This window comes from Lolium rigidum, chromosome 2 (genome assembly GCF_022539505.1).
Source record: "Lolium rigidum isolate FL_2022 chromosome 2, APGP_CSIRO_Lrig_0.1, whole genome shotgun sequence".
NCBI classification, from domain to species: Eukaryota; Viridiplantae; Streptophyta; class Magnoliopsida; order Poales; family Poaceae; genus Lolium; species Lolium rigidum.
The window spans coordinates 101,960,750-101,980,241 of NC_061509.1; the positions used below are offsets into that span (position 1 = coordinate 101,960,750).

General features: G+C 46.3%; 2 protein-coding genes and 2 pseudogenes across 3 annotated transcripts; 3 read left to right on the forward strand and 1 right to left on the reverse strand.

The window, feature by feature from the left end:
* The first annotated feature begins 1,986 nt into the window (after positions 1-1,986).
* Positions 1,987-4,565, forward strand: LOC124689993 (annotated as a pseudogene).
* Positions 4,566-10,527: 5,962 nt separating this feature from the next.
* Positions 10,528-15,104, reverse strand: LOC124692165 (U1 small nuclear ribonucleoprotein C-1-like). The gene is made up of 5 exons (XM_047225481.1): positions 15,006-15,104; positions 14,448-14,490; positions 13,747-13,788; positions 13,392-13,671; positions 10,528-11,030 (listed from the first exon to the last, which is right to left on the reverse strand). Exons 1-5 carry the CDS (start codon positions 15,011-15,013, stop codon positions 10,747-10,749), a joined length of 657 nt encoding a protein of 218 aa, XP_047081437.1. The 5' UTR covers positions 15,014-15,104; the 3' UTR covers positions 10,528-10,746.
* A 721-nt stretch (positions 15,105-15,825) lies between these two features.
* Positions 15,826-18,328, forward strand: LOC124692163 (pentatricopeptide repeat-containing protein At3g16010-like). Of its 2 annotated transcripts, XR_006999360.1 has the most exons (3): positions 15,826-17,574; positions 17,673-17,776; positions 18,149-18,328. XR_006999360.1 is itself a non-coding variant. In XM_047225479.1 (2 exons), the coding sequence occupies exon 1, from the start codon at positions 15,839-15,841 to the stop codon at positions 17,558-17,560; it is 1,722 nt and encodes a 573-aa protein (XP_047081435.1). In that variant the 5' UTR covers positions 15,826-15,838; the 3' UTR covers positions 17,561-17,574; positions 17,673-18,066. The 2 variants fall into 2 exon arrangements, 1 of the variants encoding a protein (XP_047081435.1); XM_047225479.1 differs by lacking the exon at positions 18,149-18,328 and having other exon boundaries at positions 17,673-18,066.
* LOC124689994 lies at positions 18,135-19,467 on the forward strand (annotated as a pseudogene).
* Positions 19,468-19,492: the final 25 nt, after the last annotated feature.

Consider the following 19,492-nt stretch of genomic DNA (forward strand, 5'->3'; position numbering starts at 1 on the left):
ATAATATCTACCAATAAAAGCATCCTTACATTTAGTCAATGAATCAATACTATTCTTAGGCAAAGATAGCAACCAATCTTTAGCTCTTCCTCTTAAGGAGGAAGGAAACAATTTTAATTTTATAATGTCACCATCTACATCCTTGTACTTTTGCATTTCACAAAGTTCAACAAAATTATTAAGATGGGCAGCGAGCATCATCGTAACTAACAACCAGAAAATTGCTCTCTCATAACAAGATTTAGTAAAGCAGGTTTAATTTCAAAGAATTCTGCTGTAGTAGCAGGTGGAGCAATAGGTGTGCATAGGAAATCATTATTATTTGTGCTAGTGAAGTCACACAACTTAGTATTCTCAGGGGTACCCATTTTAGCAGTAGTAAATAAAGCAAACTAAGTAAAGTAAATGCAGGTAACTAATTTTTTTGTGTTTTCAATATAGAGAACAAGACAGTAAATAAAGTAAATCTAGCAACTAATTTTTTTGTATTTTTGATATAAGAGCAAACAAAGCAGTAAATAAAATAAAGTAGAGCAAGACAAAAGCAAAGTAAAGAGATTGGATGTGGGAGACTCCCCTTGTAGCGTGTCTTGATCTCCCCGGCAACGGCGCCAGAAAACTGTCTTGATGGCGTGTAAGACACACGTCCATTGGGAACCCCAAGAGGAAGGTGTGATGTGTACAGCGACAAGTTTTCCCTCAGTAAGAAACCAAGGTTATCAAACCAGTAGGAGTCAAGGAACACGTGAAGATTGTTGGTGGCGGAGTGTAGTGCGGCGCACATCCACAACCTTAGAACTTTCTGTCACTGTCCCAGATTCAATGGAGGCATGAACCCACTATCGAGCATAAATACTCCCTCTTGGAGTCACACGTATCAACTTGGCCAGAGCCTCTACTAGCAACGGAGAGCATGCAAGAACATAAACAACATATATGATAGATTGATAATCAACTTGACATAGTATTCAATATTTATCGGATCCCAACAAACACAACATGTAGCATTACAAATAGATGATCTTGATCATGATAGGAAGCTCACAAGATCTAACATGATAGCACAATGAGGAGAAGACAACCATCTAGCTACTGCTATGGACCCATAGTCCAGGGTGAACTACTCACACATCGATCCGGAGGCGATCATGGTGATGAAGAGACCTCCGGGAGATGATTCCCCTCTCCGGCAGGGTGCCGGAGGCGATCTCCTGAATCCCCCGAGATGGGATTGGCGGCGGCGGCGTCTCTGAAAGGTTTTCCGTATCGTGGCTCTCGGTACCGGGGTTTTCGCGACGAAGGCTTTAAGTAGGCGGAAGGGCGGAGTCGGAGGGCTGACAGGGGGCACACAATAGGGCGGCGCGGGCCCCCCTTGGCCGCGCCGCCTTATGGTGTCGGCGCCCCGTGGCCCCACTTCGTTTCCCTTTCGGTCTTCTGGAAGCTTCGTGGAAAAATAAGACCCTGGGCGTTGATTTCGTCCAATTCCGAGAATATTTCCTTTGTAGGATTTCTGAAACCAAAAACAGCAGAAAACAAGAATCGGCTCTTCGGCATCTCGTCAATAGGTTAATGCCGGAAAATGCATAATAATGACATAAAGTGTGTATAAAACATGTGAGTATCATCATAAAAGTAGCATGGAACATAAGAAATTATAGATACGTTTGAGACGTATCAGTGCGTTTCCCTGCTCCTGGCATAGCCTTGGAGAAAATGACAAAAAAACCACGACAATTGAGGCTTCGGTGTCACATGACCACATGTTGGAGGCTAAGCGACACATAAGCACCAACTCTGGGGCAGGCTCGCGACAGACATCACTGATTTCACGTTTGGCCGAGGTTAACCACGTTTCTGCCATGTTGGGCCCACTGTCAGGTGCCACGTGTCCATGCCTTGACGGTGGGCGTGGACGACCGTTAGGTTTGCGTCTGTCGGGAGGGTTTCGGTCAGTTCTCTCTATTCCCTCCCCTGTCTCTTCTCCAAATGGCGACGGGAGGCGGCGATGATGGCCCTGGTGGTTGGCAGGCCGACGACGAGCAAGATCCTGGCGGAGACGACTGGTTCTTCAACGAGCCGCCGCACTTCTCTGAGGGCTTTCCCCCTGTGGCGGCAGAGCCAGATACTGTCCCTCAGCTGTCGGCGTCGTTGAAGCCTGGAGCGCCATGGGAAAAGGCTTGGACATCTGCGGGCAGCAGCTCCAGCTCTAGCGTCGACCCGATGAGCCATTACATCTCCGACAACGGGTACGTGATGAAGATCCCATTTATCTTTGGATTGCAGTAGCTATTGTTCGTCGAATTTAGGTTATATGTTCTGAACATTTGGTTAAACTCCCAAATTTAGGCTAGAGACAGAGATGTGGGAGCTTTTTGTGCAGTTTGATTGTGTCAAATTTGTGCAAAAGTCAATGCCTAGGTCAGACATTAGGTATCTGAATCTGTTGGCACTAATGGAGAAGGAGGGATATGGCATATGTGACTCTATGTACTATGTTAAAGAAGAAGGGGAGGGATTGAATGGGTTAGATTTAGTTGGCAACAATTTTAAGGTGGAAGAGATGATTAGGAGGTATGAAAATCGTAAGAAATTGGTACTTACTGTCATGAGAGATAAACAGAGAAACCAGGCAATTGTGTTGTCACCTTTGAAGAGAAAAAATTCAGAGAGTGTTAGAGCCAAATCAAGGCCAATTCAAATTGATATTGAGGAGGAAGAGCTTGTTCCTTGTCACATGCAAACTCAGGAAAGTGTGTACTGTCAGCTGATGAAGACACAAGTTGCAGAGAATGACATGGATGAAGAAGAGGAGGGGCAGGCAACAGAGGAGGGGCAGGCAGCAGAGGAGTGGCAGGCAGCAGATGAAATTGGAAATTGGGATGATAATAGAGAGGACAAAGAGGAGGAGTGGCTGAAGCAGAGACTTGCAGATATGAAGAGGGAGAGGGATGATCCTTTGACACATTGTGAGGGTGATACAGATATTGAGGATATATTTGTTATTGAAGAGGACACTCAACCAATTCAAGTTGAAGAACCTGTGAAGAAGAAAGTGAGGAGGCAGGGCACTACTACCAGATCACATAGTCAGCAAGCAAGGAATGTGTTGCCTGACTGGGTTCCTTCTGATGATGAAGAAGACCAAGGCTTCATTAATGTGGATGATGATGATGGTTTTCAGGAACAGATTTTTGTGCAACCTAAAGGGAGGAAGAGCAGAGCAAAGAAATATAAACCTAGGGTTTGGTATGATGAGAATAGAGAGAACCAAACACAGCAGTTCATCTTGAAGCTTTGTTTCAGAGATGTTTATCAGTTCAGAGAGGTTGTTGCTAGATTGCACATTCAGCAGGTTAGAAATTTCCACTATCACAGAAACTGCAAAGATAGTATCATTGTGGACTGCAAGCAGAAGGAGAAGTTTGGTTGTCCATTTTATATGGCAGCTTCTCAGATCAAGAATGAGGAGACATTTTGCATCAAGAAAATGGAGCTACATCATACATGTCCAACTGATCCTACCAATACCAGGGTGAATTCAAAGTGACTTAGCAGACAATATGTGGACAAATTCAGGTCCGACCCAAATACCAACATCACTTCTGTGCAGGACAAAGCAAAGAAAGATTTTGGTGTATCAGTTCCCAAAAGGATGGCATACAGGGCAAAGACTAAAGCCAGGCAGATGGTGCTTGGTGATCATAAGAAGCAGTATTTTAGAATCAGGGATTATCTACAAACTGTAATTGATGAATACCCTGGTTCTAGATGTATTGTCACAACTGTCACTGGCCCAACAGAAGAAGAAACTGAGGCAATGAAGCAGGGACACAATGTTGATATCTGCTATGAACCAAGATTCCATGGTTTGTTCTTTTATGTTAATGCTGCAAGGCTAGGGTTTCTTGAAGGTTGTAGGCCATTCATAGGTCTAGATGGTTGCTTTATTAAGTTGACAACAGGTGCTCAAGTACTTGCTGCAACAGGAAGAGATGGCAACAACAACATGTACCCAATTGCTTGGGTTGTAGTTGCTAAGGAAAATACAGAGAATTGGGTTTGGTTCTTAGAACAAATGAAAGAAGCACTTGGTGGAAATGAAGGGCAATTTTGGAGATACACTATCATGTCAGACAGGCAGAAGGGCTTGCTGAAGGCAGTGTCAACTGTATTCCCAAATAGCCCACAGAGATACTGCTTGAGGCACATCTATGCCAATTTTCAAACTGCTGGCTTCAGAGGAGAATATCTAAAAAAAATGTATGGACAATGCAGCTTATTCTTACACAAAGCATGGATTTGATGTTGCAATGGAAGAATTAAAGAAATAATCAGAGCCAGCTTGGGTGTGGTTGTCCAAGATACCTGTGCACACATGGGCCAGGTGGGCAATGGACACAAATTGCAAAACTGATTTGGTTGTTAACAATTTGAGTGAGGTGTTCAATAGGTACATACTTGATGTTAGGAGCAAGCCCATTGTAACTATGCTTGTTAGAATTTATGACAAGCAAATGCTTCCTCTTCTCTTCCTTCAACTTGTCCCTCTCTTGCTCTGCCTTTAACCTCAAGCACTTGTGCATGTTAGAAGTTGATGCATCCAATTTTTTCTTATCCTCAAGTTCTGCCCTGGCTTCAATAAAAGCTTCTTCAGCTTTGGCCTTCAAAGCTAGTGTTACCTGCTTCTCTTCCACCACTTGCTTCAGATCATCTTGTGCAAGCTTCAGGTCAACCTTAAGCTTTGCAATCTCATCCTGAGCCTTGTACCTTCTCTCAACATCATCCAGGGCATCATTTATCCTACCCTGTTTGCAGCTATAATACATTTCCCAGAGCTTCGATAGGGACTTGCAAAGGGGTGCAGGCCAAACCTCATCAACCCAGTGCACAAAGTCACATGTTTCTCCATCCTAAAATGTAAATGGCATGACAGTCAACAGTTAGTACCACACAATGCATCAAATGTACTGATGTATAACTGCAAATGAGATCATGAGTAACACATACCTCCCCTGGACACGCCAAGAACCTCCTGCCAGTCCAGCATCCTTCAAAGGCAACATGCTTGACAGCCACACATTTACATTTGCAAATCACAGGCATTTCTCCATCTTCGGCTCTTCTACAGAAATCGGAGTCATACATGCTACTGGGACCCTAACAAAGCAAATGTACAAAGTAAAAACCCCAAATATCGAGCTCAAATCAGAAACCCCCAAATTACTATGAACCCTAACCCTAGATTTTCCACAGAGTGGGTCGGAAATCACTAACCGCGGTGTCTAGGGAGCTCAAATCATCTGGAGATTCGTCGTTGTCGCTCCAGGAAACCATTCCGGCGGCACGACGACAGAGCTTGGCAGCGGTGCGACGGCGGCGTTGGGAGGCTCTATGGAGAGCTATGGCAGAGAAGTGAGCGAAGGAGAGAGCGAAGAGATGTCCAAAACCACTTAACACGCAGACCTAACGGCGGTCCACGCCCACCGTCAAGGCATGGACACGTGGCACCTGATAGTGGGCCCAACATGGCAGAAACGTGGTTAACCTCGGCCAAACGTCAAATCAGTGATGTCTGTCGCGAGCCTGCCCTAGAGTTGGTGCTTATGTGTCGCTTAGCCTCCAACATGTGGTCATGTGACACCGAAGCCTCAATTGTCATGGTTTCTTGTCATTTTCTCCATAGCCTTGGATGTCAACCGCGAGGGGGGCACACCGAGGAGGAAACCAAGCCGTGCCCAGCTCCCCGGCGGCGCGATCTCCACATGTGTGCATCCGCTCCAAGCGACGGCGGTGGTACTGCAGCGTCGCTCCCCTCCTCAACTTTGACCGGCTCGGTCTCCATGGCGGCAGGCCATCATCGGTGGCGGACGGGGGGGGGGGGAGTCTAATTGAGGGTAGGGCAGAGCGGCAGAGGTGTGGGCAGTGGCGTGAGAGGAAAGGATTGGGGGATTGGGATGGAAATGATACTAGGGTTAGTAGGGTGGCCGGTCAGGCGTCTTAGGGAGTTAGGGTCCATATACTCAATGCCAGGTGGGCTCCATATGTCTGAGGCGTGTTAACGGGTATGGGTTTTATACCTCCATACCCGCCTCCGCTAGACCCAATGTGTCAAAAAGTTTACCATTAGCAGACCCATGGCTTTTTTTCCGCCATACCCTCCTCCATTTGATGCGGGTACCTGGCGAGTTAACGGGTGACGGGTACCCATTGCCATCCGAAGGCGTGGCCAGCTTGGCGCGCGCCCCACACCAATGCCTCCTACGCACCGATGCCACTCCAAGGCGGCACGGCGATGCTGAACCTGGGTGTTGGAGTGAATTCTGCCATGTCGGTCGCCTCGCGGACTCTCTCGCTCTCCTCCTCCGGTGCACCATTGTCGCCTCCATGTCGGCATCCTAGCGGGCTCTATCCCTCGCCTCCACCACCATGTCAGCGTGCAAGCGAGGTCTGACCCGCTCCACTGTCTCCAAAGCCTCCGCCTGCGCTGCCACTTCCTTTTCTATTTCCTAGTTCTCGATGTTGGCCTCCTCCTACCGGCTCCTTGCCTCCACCACGGCCTAGCGCGCCTGACGGGTCACCGCCCCCGGGGAGCCGCACACTGTGACGCGTCTGGCGGCAGTGACCGCCACTGTCATGTCCACCATGTCACAGATACTCAGTCACTGACAGCCGTACCCACAGGAGTGTGCACTTGTGTATCTACGTCCAGCAAAGCAATGCAAGGACCTACCAAGTCCAAGCATGTCTGGCCGACACGTGGTCCAACCCTAACTCCACACCCACATTTTTAGTAAAAAAAAAGTGGAATTCCACACCCAAATACCCAAATCCGCACCGAGCTGGACTCGAATTCCGTGGCGCGTCTTCTTGCCGCCTCTTCTGTCCCAAACTTGACCGCTACCCTTCTGCTCCCGCTCCCGCTCCTCCCAATCCCGCGATCGATTCCCGCAACCTCGTCTCGTCTGCCCCGATCTTGCGCGCGCTGCTCCGGCCATGGGTGCCACGGTCCATCCCCACTCCCTGGCCGCTCACGGATCCGCCGCCGCCGCCCGCCGTGCCTGCGCGTCCTCCAGCAGCATCCTCATCAACCCCGCTTGCGTAGCACCCGCCTCCGCCGTCGCCGTCGCCAAGAAACCGAAGCGGACCGGACCGTGCCATGAAGGCGACTCTCCGGCGAAGCGCGCACGCGGCGAGGTCCAGCCCGATGCCGCCACCAAGATCAAGGCACGCCCGCGTCCCGGCAGCGACGGGGACCGGTGCCCCGCGCCCGCGGGTTCGGTGCTGGAATCCCTCTGCGTGACCAAGAACAAGGCCAGCGCCTCGCCGATTCCTCTTCCCGATGTCGCGGCGGCGGCACCGAAGCACCCTGCCTGCAGCATGAGCGAGCTCCTCGAGAAGGCCCGCCTCGCCAAGGCTCGCTCTGCCGCCCCTGCCCCTGCCGCTGCCGTTCCCGATGTGGAGGCCGAAGCTCGCCGTGAGATCGAGCGGCGGAGGGCGGAAGCTCGCCGGGAGATCGAGCAGGTGGTGCGGACGGTAGAGTTCAACGACCCTTTCATTGATCCCCAGGACGTGCTCAAGTGAAGCTTTGGGATTCATCTCGCGGCAACGGAAAGAACAAAGAGAGGATTATTGATCCCCGCCCAAGAACTCGACCTAATGTATGCTTGGTAAAGTACTCCGAGCAGATGGTGCGCACGCTGGACTTCTGTTCAGCCACCCTTTTGTTGATCCTCGCGACACGCTGAACTGCTGAAGTGAAGATTGGGATTCATCTCGCGGCAGAGGGAAGAACGGAGAGAATCGATCCCGAAGTGAACTTAGTTTAGGCTTGGTTAATTAGCCTTTTTTAGATGTGGTTACTTAGCCTGAGGAGACATGTGTCTTATGTTTGTGTGTAGATGGGTTACATTCTTAATTACTACTAGCAGTATATATTAATTGACTGAATCGTTGGCAGTTTTTTTTTATATTGCTAGAGCGATTCCCTCTGTCATAAGTCAAGAAATAGTGAGGTGATGATGATGACCATAAAATAATGCTTTGGCAGTATGGTGGAAATTATGTGTTCCAAAACAGATGGGAGGTATGAGCTTTAGAGATCTTCACACTTTTAATAAAGCCATTCTTGCAAAACAATGTTGGAGATTTATGGAACAACCGGATTCTTTACCTGCAAGAGTACTTAGAGCTAGATATTACCCCAATGGTAATCTTCTTAAAGTAAAATTGAAGAGTGGAAGTTCATACACTTGGCAAGAGTGTGATATATGGTTTACATGCTTTTAACCGTGGATGCATTTGGAGAGTAGGAGAGGGTGACCAAATTGAAGAGTGGAAGTTCATACTCCGAGGGGCCGTATTCTTTTGTCAGTTGCTGACCTTATCAACCCGACTAGAGGATCATGGGATGAAGAACTTATTCGAGAGAATTTTTGGAGTGTCGGCGTTAACAGAAATCTTGAAATCCTGTTGGCTCCGATGGGTATGTAGGATTTTGTGGCATGGCATTATCCTGTTTACTGTCAGATCATCGTATCACCTTGAGTGTGACTAGCAATTTGGTCGACACCATCCTGATGTGATGAGCACTTGAAGTTCTGAAGGTAGCCGAGTTTGGAAGAAATTCTGAAGTTTAAATGTACCAGCCAAAATCAAAAACAAATTGGTGGCGTGTTCTACATGGCTTTCTACCTTGTAAAGGAGTTCTAGCAAATCGCCATATTGGACATAGTAGCCTTTGCCCAATGTGCAATGTAGGATGCGAATATATTCAACATGCTTTATTCTCTTGTCTGAGAGCACAACAAATATGGTCTGATCTTGGGTTGTGGAGTGCAATCAGTGAAGCTGTCAATTTTGATCAATCAGGTTCTATTTGTCTGGACCATATACTTCCGAACCCCGGATCTTGTGCATCTATGGGTAATATTGGATTACCAAAAATTATATTGACATGGGCTTGATATATTTGGTGGGACCGAAGGCATAGAACACATGGAGAAAATATTCAAATACCCCATAGGAGTACTATGTCTATCGCTGTGCTGCCTACATATTATTGTAGAGCTAAGAAGAAACCAATTGAGAAAAAGGAGACCTGAAGTTGTCCGCTGGAAGGATGCCTCAAAATAAACGTTGATGCGACATTCGATCTAGATATTGGTACCGGTAGTATGGGGACTGTTATAATCGAGATGCACAATAAACGAAGAACGAAAAATAAAACACTGCAGGGAACACGAGATTTTAACGTGGAAAACCCTTGCAACACACAAGGGAAAAACCACGGGCGCCAGCCAGCAAAACTTCACTATTTCGGTGGTGTTTACAAACGCCGTGGGTGTACAATGATGCGACAAAACCCTAGCGGCGGCTTACAGGGAAAATATATAGACGGTGGCAACGATCCGTACCTCGGCCCAAGCCTACCGGCGACGGGCCTCGCTCCGCTCGTCAGAAGTTAGCCTCTTCTTGGAATTTGGATCACAATATAACAGGGACGATGTTAGAGATTCAAATGGAAAATTTATTGCTCCAAGCTGCAAGGAGATTCTTTTTCTAACTGATGTTATGATGGATGAAGCTTACGCATTGAGAGATGGACTCGGCCTGGCACAACATTTGGGATGTCAAAATTTCATAACCAATCTGATAATGTGCAGGTTATTGAGACTATGCTTTCGGGTGGCTTCTCCTCGACGTCTTCTGTAGCTATATATGATGATTGCAAGATCCTATCTCCGGGTTTTCGAAATATCATGTTTCAACATTGTCACAGGGAAGGCAATGAGACGTTTCAACATTGTCACAGGGAAGCCAATGAGGTCACGGCTGAGCTAGCTAAGCATAGTTCTTCAAATCATTATGATTGGTTTTGGAACGATGAACCCCCTAGCTTTTTATTTCCAAAACTCATAAACGTTGTAAGTTTGTTTAATCACCAATAAAGCTCGCCAAATGGTTTTCCCTAAAAAAAGGTCAAGAAATAGTTATCTGAAAGAATATACTCCGTGTTTACCAAAAGAATCTTGTCTAGTTTACAGAAACATTTGCTGATATCTATCTTTCTTTGTCTACTATAATGTCTTATGTTACCATGGATAGAACAGTGACAATGTTTTCATACAAGTTACAAGTATACTTTTTCTACAGAAACACAGCCTCTTCTTGTCCCTAACAGGCAAAAGAGGTGAGTTCTAAATTAAGAGTACAAGTAATTACTATTTAAGTAGAACGTTTTGAATGCCATCATTAAGAACATTTGGAGAAATAAGGAATATTCTTACAGAACAGTTTCCCACTTTCCTCAACAGAGTGGTGAGTTCTTCCGCATCAACAATCTAATTAAGTTCACTATACCATCTAGAAAACAGAGTGCGGACATTTTGACAGATCAAGACAGTGACTCTGGCTTTGATGGAGTTTCCGTTCCAGCATCCTATGACGCATACAAGGATCTGAGCATTATCTCATCAGATAAACTTATTCTGATGATAAGTATGTAACTACATGATAGCCGTTATTCACTTTCAGGTTTCAAGGGCCCTCTGAAATTAATAGGAATCTCAACGGATTACAAAGTCAATGTTACATCATTTAAGAAACCAGAATACAACTACAGGAAGCCTTTAACAATCTCTCGAATTCAAGTGATAGATGATGATCTCACTTAAATGATAGCAGCATCAAATTCCAAGGGAGCAGCCTTTCTGCATGTTGTGTTCGCTAAGTGTCCAGGGAATAGAATCAGTGGTTGCCCTCAGAGGGTTGTGCATAGGAGAACGTAGCCTGTGGAGGAGCTGCCGGGGCTGGAGGGCCAGAGGCTGGGCCTGCACTTGGCGGTTGATTTGGCTGATACATTGGTGGAGGACCTGGAGGTGCTGCGCTGTTGGACATGGGGGCACCTGGGGCTCCAGATGTTGGAGGCGGTAGCGTCGGAGGCCTTGGGAGAGGTGCCATCTGCATAGGCATGGAACCAGGAGGGCCCCCTTGTTGCTGCATCTGCGGCATGGGTGGGCCACCAGGATAACCTGTTGAACATTTGCAGAAAAGCAGTCACATAAACGATCTTTATTTTGTTTGTGCAAATGCCTCAACGGATCAGAGGTTAAAGTGTTTTATCAAAAATAGAAGTTCAATACTTCTGAGGAACAGCCACATCAGCTTAGTGAGCATTTATGGTTCCTCTAAGATACAGTGAGCGTTCCCCTGTAAATGTGTTTAACTGGTGAGAGGCAACATGTCTTATGTAGCATTGAATATTATGATAGTACTAAATCAACTTATTATGATCGAGCTGGATTTACAACTACCTCCTTAATGACCTAGCTGGACCAATTCCACAGCAAAAAGATATGCCGAATTACACTAAACCACAAAGCTAAAGTATATTGCTCAGAAAAATCAGGGATGCCATTTGGAATATTTAGAGGCTAACAAAAAAATATCCCCACAGCCAAAATCCGAATAAAGATATCTGAGAGCTTTTCAATCCTCTCCAAGTAATTTAAATTAACTATAAACCTCTGAATTTATCGAAATAAAAAAATTGTTGGCTTTTCACTGTTTTGACATCATTTTTAAAAAATCTGCCCATCAAAATTGGGTTGTTACATCATATGTCACCCTCAAATAATTGGTCTCAATTCATAAGTTTCATACTCATGATCCACAACACATGGTAAAATTATAGGTACATCTTAATAAATAGAGGCATACATTTTACACAGCTTATCACATGCAACTTATGACTGGCTTAAACATCTGGCTTAAGGAAGTATTTAGCAAAGACTTGTCATCAATTGGTAGTGTGAACCACATAACCTGGTTGCAAATCACCCATAACAGCAAGAAATGTTACAACTTGACACAATATACTAGTCTAGGACTTGTAACTAACCACTGCAAGTGCTGGTATGAATCTATTTATTACGCCAGCCATCAAATAATAAGTAGGTTGTTTTCTTCTTCAATAACTCTACCAAGGCTACATTCATAGTGATCCTACATAGGCTTCCTATATAGGGGACTTCTAGATCTCAGGCGACTTAGACTTAACTAAATCTCAATCACATGACGTCATCAAGTCTCAGTTGTAACTTAGTTGCAACTCATGTGTAACTCATAGTCTAGCACGAATCTTGAAGTAAATTAAACTGTGTGGATTTTTTTTTCTCGGTTCCGACCCACTTGCAACTAGTAAAATCTCAGTTGCAACCCATTTGCAACTCAGGCTCAGTTGCAACCTACTTGTAATTAGGGAAATCTCAGTTGCAACCCACTTGCAACTGTCATATCAGCATGAATCACGAGACAAATCCAATGGATACGGAGCTGACTGAGACATAATAAAAATAAGGCGCCTTATTTCTAGCAAATCCGTTTCTATATGGAGCTTTTGCCTACACGGTCATGAAGGAGACAGTAACCTACTACACAATTTCGGAAGTGTCCCCTGCCCACTATCCTGAACACTACCTTTTCCATTTAGGTTACAGCCTTTAGTTACCCTTATCACAAGAACGAACATCTTTGAGCACTTGATGTGGCACAAAGTTCCAAGAAATGCATGCTATATTGTTACAGTAGTTGACAGTAGATTATGTTTAATATAATACTAAGTTTATATAGTCAATAAGCCTAAGATAGGATGCAAAATATAATAAATCGCGTGTAAATATAACTTACGTACAATCTAGTGACTAATCAAGATAAAAATGCCACACTATTCTAACATAAACTTAAGACACTAACAGATTCTCAAATTAAGCTATACACTGCCCCAAAATCACAGATTTCATGATTTGGCAATAGAAAAAGAAACATTTGAACCAGGCATCTATTGTTAGGATACTTTTAGAAAATGTTCCAAATTGTTTGTTTGTTTGTTTCAGTGCAAATAGTAAGTATCCATGATGGTTAATATCAGTTAGTTTCAGCTTAAACTGGTCATTTCTATCTCAACAATGGCCAAAGCTATGACAAAGCCAAAGCAGATGCAGGAGCAATATAGGTTACTCCCTCCATCCAGAAATAGGTGGCATATAAATTTAGTCAAAAAGTCAATCATTTCTAAGTTTGACCAAATAAATAGAAGGGGATATCAACTAAAATGTCAAATGAATACATCATGAATATATCTTATGGTGGATTTACTGATATTGATTTGACATTGTACATCTTCATAGTTTTGTATTTATGTTTGGTCAAACTTAGAAAGCATTGACTTTTTTGACTCAATTTATATTCCACCTATTTTGTGACAGAGGGAGTATGGAGTTATCGAGTTAAAGAACAGGAGCTCAGTTAACAAAAGTTATGAACTGTACAATTTAAACAAAATGTGTGATCAGAGATACACAAAGAAAGATGAAAACAGTACTGATGTTTACCTTGAGGACCAGGAGGACCAGGAGGAGCTGGTAAAATAGGAGGCCTAACTCCTGCAAATGGTACACCAGGTTGTTGCATATAACCTTGTGGCATCATAGGTGTGGGCAGAATCGGAAGGCGGGGACGGGGCATATTTCCAGGAAATTGCATCATATGTTGGTTGAATGGAGCACCGACTTGGAATGCTGCCGCTTGTCCAAGATGCTCTTTAATCCTTTGATCAATCAAACTTTGAGTTTGCTGCTCCTCGAATTGCTGATAGTAGCTTCGAACATTTGCCTAAAAAACATTCACATGAGTGAAGTTATAGAAACAGGAATAAACTAGAACTATGAAGATCAAAAAGATGAATACCTTATGTTTGTATCCAGCGTTGTGTTGCTTACGGACAGATGGCTGCACCATTTTTGAGAATTAGTTAACTCAAAGATATATAAAAGAACAAAACAAATAATAGCAAAGGGTGAAAATTTCGAAGTGCACTACCGGATTCAAGTGTATGAAAGAAAATATGTACATGGCAGTGTATGGCATTTCATTGTCTCACAAATAACAGAGTTAACCAACTAAGTTTATGGAATCAGTGATGGCTTGTATTTTGAGAACATCTCACTGCACTCAAATGCACATACAATCATAAATTTCACATATATTATTGCACATTATTTGAAGCTTATACAGCAATAGATGACCACCTATTGCACAATTTATGTTTCAGCTATAAAACATGGTCAACAAGTCTCTCTCTCCATACAGTCTTAACTGAACATAAATTATCTCAAAGACTACATCTGTAAACAAAATAACCAGGGATTTCTAAGTGGCACATATTTCTTGATAAATGTACAAGAGTATAGCACAATATCCTGCAAGGAAACAGAAAGTGTAGATGTTCGGCAAAGCTAATCTTTGCCTGACGTAGTCAACGCTAGTGTCAACTAGGCTAAGAACATATCTCTGTACACAATCATATGGAACCAAAATACGTTAAAAACCCCATATATTCTTGTTTATTGTGTAGCATTTACAGATACTGGATAGAAGGAAACACTAACCGAGTCATGGGTCAGGTATGTGTCGCAGTAATCGCAGTAATACCTGCAAGAAAAGAACAAGGGGGTGTCAACTGAAGCGAAAAGAAAAACAGAGTAAAGCAGAGTAACCTATTCACGAACAGAGCACCAGGTCATGGCAGGAAGTACAAAATCATCGACGCACTGAGCAAGCAGGACAAGACCTTTGCTCGATTGATTCTCTACGCTAAGCCCCCAAATTCCTACCGTAGCACGAATCTATCTACCTAGCTACGCGGCCAAAGAGTTAAATCGCACTGACAACCTCTCCAATCGTGGAGTAAGAGGCTCGCCCCGACCCCAAAACGTAGCAATTGGCGCATCCTCTAGCTTCCCCCGTTCATAATTTCATTACAAAATCCCCTTCCCACCGGTTCCTCGCGGTTCCAGCATGCGCTGCCGCAACAGAAATCTACACAAGCAACCGTCGGGCGCCTAAGCTAGGGTTTCAGATCAGCATGCCGCTTCCGTACAGCCCCAGCCCCCGCCCCACACAAGCTACCGCCGCCGCACCCTACGCTAAAAGAGGCAAGCACTCACCGAGGCATCGCGGCGGCCGATGAGGAGGTCGACGGCGGCGATGGGAGGACGAGAACCTCGTCTCGGTCGCAGGCGAGGTCGGAGAGGAGGACGAATAGGCGTCGCGATTTGTTTTAGCCCTTAAACCCTCGCGTATTTCCAGTACCCGGGCTGGGCTCCAGCCCACGGCCCAAATCCGACTCCACTTACATCCCGCAGGGCCCACGTGGCAGTGACTGCGTGCGCGTAACCCCTCTGCCTACCGTCCTCCCCACTCCTCTTCCTCCGCCCGCCGCACAGTAGCCCGCCGGCGGCCGGAGATGGCGCGCCTCCTCGCCGTCCGGGGCATATCCTCGTCGCCGCACCTCGCGTGGCGGGTAAAGCAGACAGGTAACCTGCATATTTTCTTTCCGCCTATATTACCTCCTTTGGTTACACTGCTGACTTAGTGAAAAAATCCTGTTCGTTGAGATTTACGGATGAAATAGGGAAACTGCCTTGTTCTGATTTAGTCGCTTGTATCCGTAGCATTATCCAGGTAGAATAAATCATTTCCCTGCAAACTGTGTTCACAAATGTATTACATTTCGGATTTGATCTAAGATTAGTCGCCCCCATGTGATGTGAGTTGCATTCCGTAGCTGTATTCAGTGTTGTGGGGACGTCAAGCTGTCTGACTCTGACATTGACATGTCCATTATGCTAATGCCTTTTTTTATTTTTGTTTGAAAATCTCGGCTTGCCGCGCAACAGAGAATGAGATTGTTCAGATGTTCCGGCCACCGGTTCCGCGGGGCGAGGAGGCGGTAGCAGCAGCAACCGTTGAGCGGAGGTACACGCGCTCTGTGCGAGTCATGGACGAGCGGTTCATCAGGATCCTCAAGATATTCAAGTGGGGCCCCGACGCCGAGAAGGCGCTGGAGGTGCTCATGATGAAAGTCGATCACTGGCTGGTGCGGGAGGTTATGAGGACCGACGTCGGGGTCAACGTGAAGATGCAGTTCTTCAGATGGGCGGCGAAGAAGAGGAGTTACGAGCACGACACGTCCACGTACATGGCGCTCATACGTTGCTTAGAGGGTGTGGAGCAGTATGGTGAAATGTGGAAGATGATCCAGGAAATGGTAAGGAATCCTGTGTGCGTTGTCACCCCCGTGGAGCTGTCAGACATCATCCGGATGCTGGGTTATGCCAAGATGATAGGTAAGGCAGTTGCCATCTTCTACCAGATCAAGGCTCGCAAGTGTCAGCCAACTTCGCAGGCGTACAATAGCATGATAATCATGCTAATGCATGAGGGGCAATATGAGAAAGTGCATGAGCTCTACAATGAGATGAGCAGCGAGGGGCATTGCTTCCCGGACACCGTGACTTACAGCGCGCTCATCTCTGCTTTCTGCAAGCTTGGTCGCCAGGACTCAGCGATTCGGTTGTTAGATGAGATGAAGGACAACGGGATGCAGCCAACTGCTAAGATATATACCATGTTAATAGCTTTGTTCTTTAAATCGAACAATGTGCATGGAGCATTGCGTTTGTTTGAAGAGATGAGACATCAGTACTGCCAACCAGATGTATTCACTTACACTGAGTTAATCAGGGGACTTGGTAAAGCTGGGAGATTCGACGAAGCATGTAACTTCTTCCATGAAATGCGGCGAGAAGGCTGCAGGCCTGACACAGTTGTTGTGAATAATATGATAAATTTCTTGGGCAAGGCTGGTCGTCTGGATGATGCTATCCAGTTATTTGAGGAGATGGGAACATTGCGGTGTGTTCCTAGCGTGGTCACATATAACACTATAATAAAAGCGCTTTTTGAATCTAAATCTCGTCTTTCTGAGATTTCATCATGGTTTGAGAGAATGAAGGCAAGTGGAATCTCCCCTAGTCCATTCACCTACTCAATTTTGATCGATGGATTCTGCAAAACCAACAGGACAGAGAAGGCTATGATGCTACTGGAGGAGATGGACGAAAAGGGCTTCCCTCCATGTCCAGCGGCATATTGCAGCCTGATTGATGCTCTTGGAAGAGCTAAACGGTATGATCTTGCGCGTGAGCTATTTCAGGAACTAAAAGAAAATTGTGGCTCCTCCAGTGCTCGAGTGTATGCAGTGATGATAAAACACTTGGGGAAAGCTGGACGGCTTGATGATGCTGTAGATCTTTTTGATGAGATGAACAAACTTGGATGCACTCCTAATGTTTATGCTTACAACGCTCTCATGGCTGGGTTAGCAAGAGCAGGCATGCTTGATGAAGCTCTTACTACAATGAGAAGAATGCAAGAGCATGGGTGTATTCCTGATATAAATTCATACAATATTATCCTGAATGGACTGTCAAAAACAGGAGGTCCTCATCGTGCAATGGAGATGCTTTCTAACATGAAACAGTCTGCAATAAAACCAGATGCAGTGTCATATAATACTGTTCTTGGTGCCTTGAGTCATGCAGGCATGTTTGAGGAGGCAGCTAAGTTGATGAAAGAGATGAACGTGCTGGGATTTGAGTATGACCTTATTACATATTCATCTATACTCGAGGCGATTGGAAAGGTTGATCAAGAATGAACACAAAATTTCACGTAAGAATAGGATACATAGCTTTGTTAGTGTTCTGCGTAAAACATGTTGATCCAAGATTTGATACGCTTGAAAGATTTTCTCCTAATGTTTTGTGCAGCATTGCATCTGTCGGTAGCAAAAGCTATGCTTCTTTTCGTGCTATTCAAGTGAACTTTTACATGCTGAAATCATGGAAGACAGCAAGGGAGTCCGAAGTAAAAGGTGTGTATTTCACTGTTCTACTAACAGGAGGTCAAAATCATCCTATGTCCTGTCATCTTTTTTTTTTGATTATCTACAGCTGCCTAAATATATTCATTTTGTGGACGGTTTCAGAAATGAATTTTGTTCTTTAAGGTGCAAGGGCACGGGGTGATATTACTGGAAACTAGTAAAACCCATAAAATGCGACAGATTAAATTTCAAAACACAACAGAAAGTTATCGAATATTCATTTTAAATTCGTTTCTAGTAACAGGATAATATCTCATCAGCGTCTTCATCACGTGACTAATTCATCAACCAAACGTGGCTGAGCGATCAATTTTTGGTTCATTTCAGCTACTTATGGTGGGATGACATGGCCCTGTGCAGTAATGAAGAAGATAAGGGGCGAAACTTCTTCTGAAGAGACATGCATGGTCCTTTGAAGTAATGAAGAGGATGAGGGACGAAACTTCTTCTGGCCAGCTGCAGGCGTAAATTGTTCTATAAAATGGTGGCACTTGGTGCCTTGATTCATTCATCCGGCAGCAGACAATGTCAACAATGAGAGGCCCAGAGTGTGGCGGCCATCCTGGCCGTCCTCCTGGCGGCAGCAGCGCTGGCCATGGCCCAGCAGTGCGGCTCGCAGGCCGGCGGTGCAACATGCGGCAACTGCCTCTGCTGCAGCCCCTTCGGGTACTGTGGCAGCACCTCCGACTACTGCGGCGCTGGCTGCCAGAGCCAGTGCAGCGGCTGCGGCCCCAGCCCCGGCCCCGGTGGCCAGGGAGTGGCGTCCATCATATCCAGGGAACTTTTCGAGCGGCTCCTCCCTCCACCACAACGATGGGGCATGCCTCGCCCGTGGGTTCTTCACGTACGACGCCTTTGTGGCCGCTGCTGGCGCGTTCCCAGCCTTCGGCACCACGGGGAGCACAGAGACGCGGAAGCGGGAGGTGGCGGCCTTCTTTGGTCAGACTTCCCACGAGACCACCGGCGGGTGGGCCACCGCCCCCGACGGCCCCTACTCCTGGGGCTACTGCTTCAAGCAGGAGCAGGGCTCGCCAGGGAGCTACTGCGAACCTTCGGGGGACTGGCCGTGCGCTCCCGGCAAGAAGTACTACGGCTGCGGGCCCATCCAGCTCTCCTAGTAAGCAAGCATAAAACTATACACTCCCTTGGTGTCTCTTGGCTTGGATTTTGAGCATGCACGTGTTTCTTGCTTCCAGCAACTACAACTACGGGCCGGCGGGGCGCGCGATCGGGGTGGACCTGCTGAACAACCCGGACCTGGTGGCGACGGACCCGACGGTGTCGTTCAAGACGGCGCTCTGGTTCTGGATGACGACGCAGTCCAACAAGCCGTCGTGCCACGACGTGATCACAGGGCAGTGGACGCCGACGGCCAGGGACAGCGCGGCCGGTCGGGTGCCCGGCTACGGCGTGATCACCAACGTCATCAACGGCGGGCTGGAGTGCGGCATCGGGCAGGACCCCCGGGTGGTCGACCGCATCGGTTTCTACAAGCGCTACTGCGACATCCTCGGCGTCGGCTACGGGAACAAACTTGACTGCAACAACCAGAAGTCGTTCAACGTCGGGCTCTCGGCCTCGGCTGGGCTCGCGGCGCAGTGAGACCGCGTGACTGCGATTCCTCGATCTATGCATGTGTGGATGTGATTGCCGATAAATAAATGAATAACCTCGTGGAAGGACCGAAGGAGTGATGTATTGGTA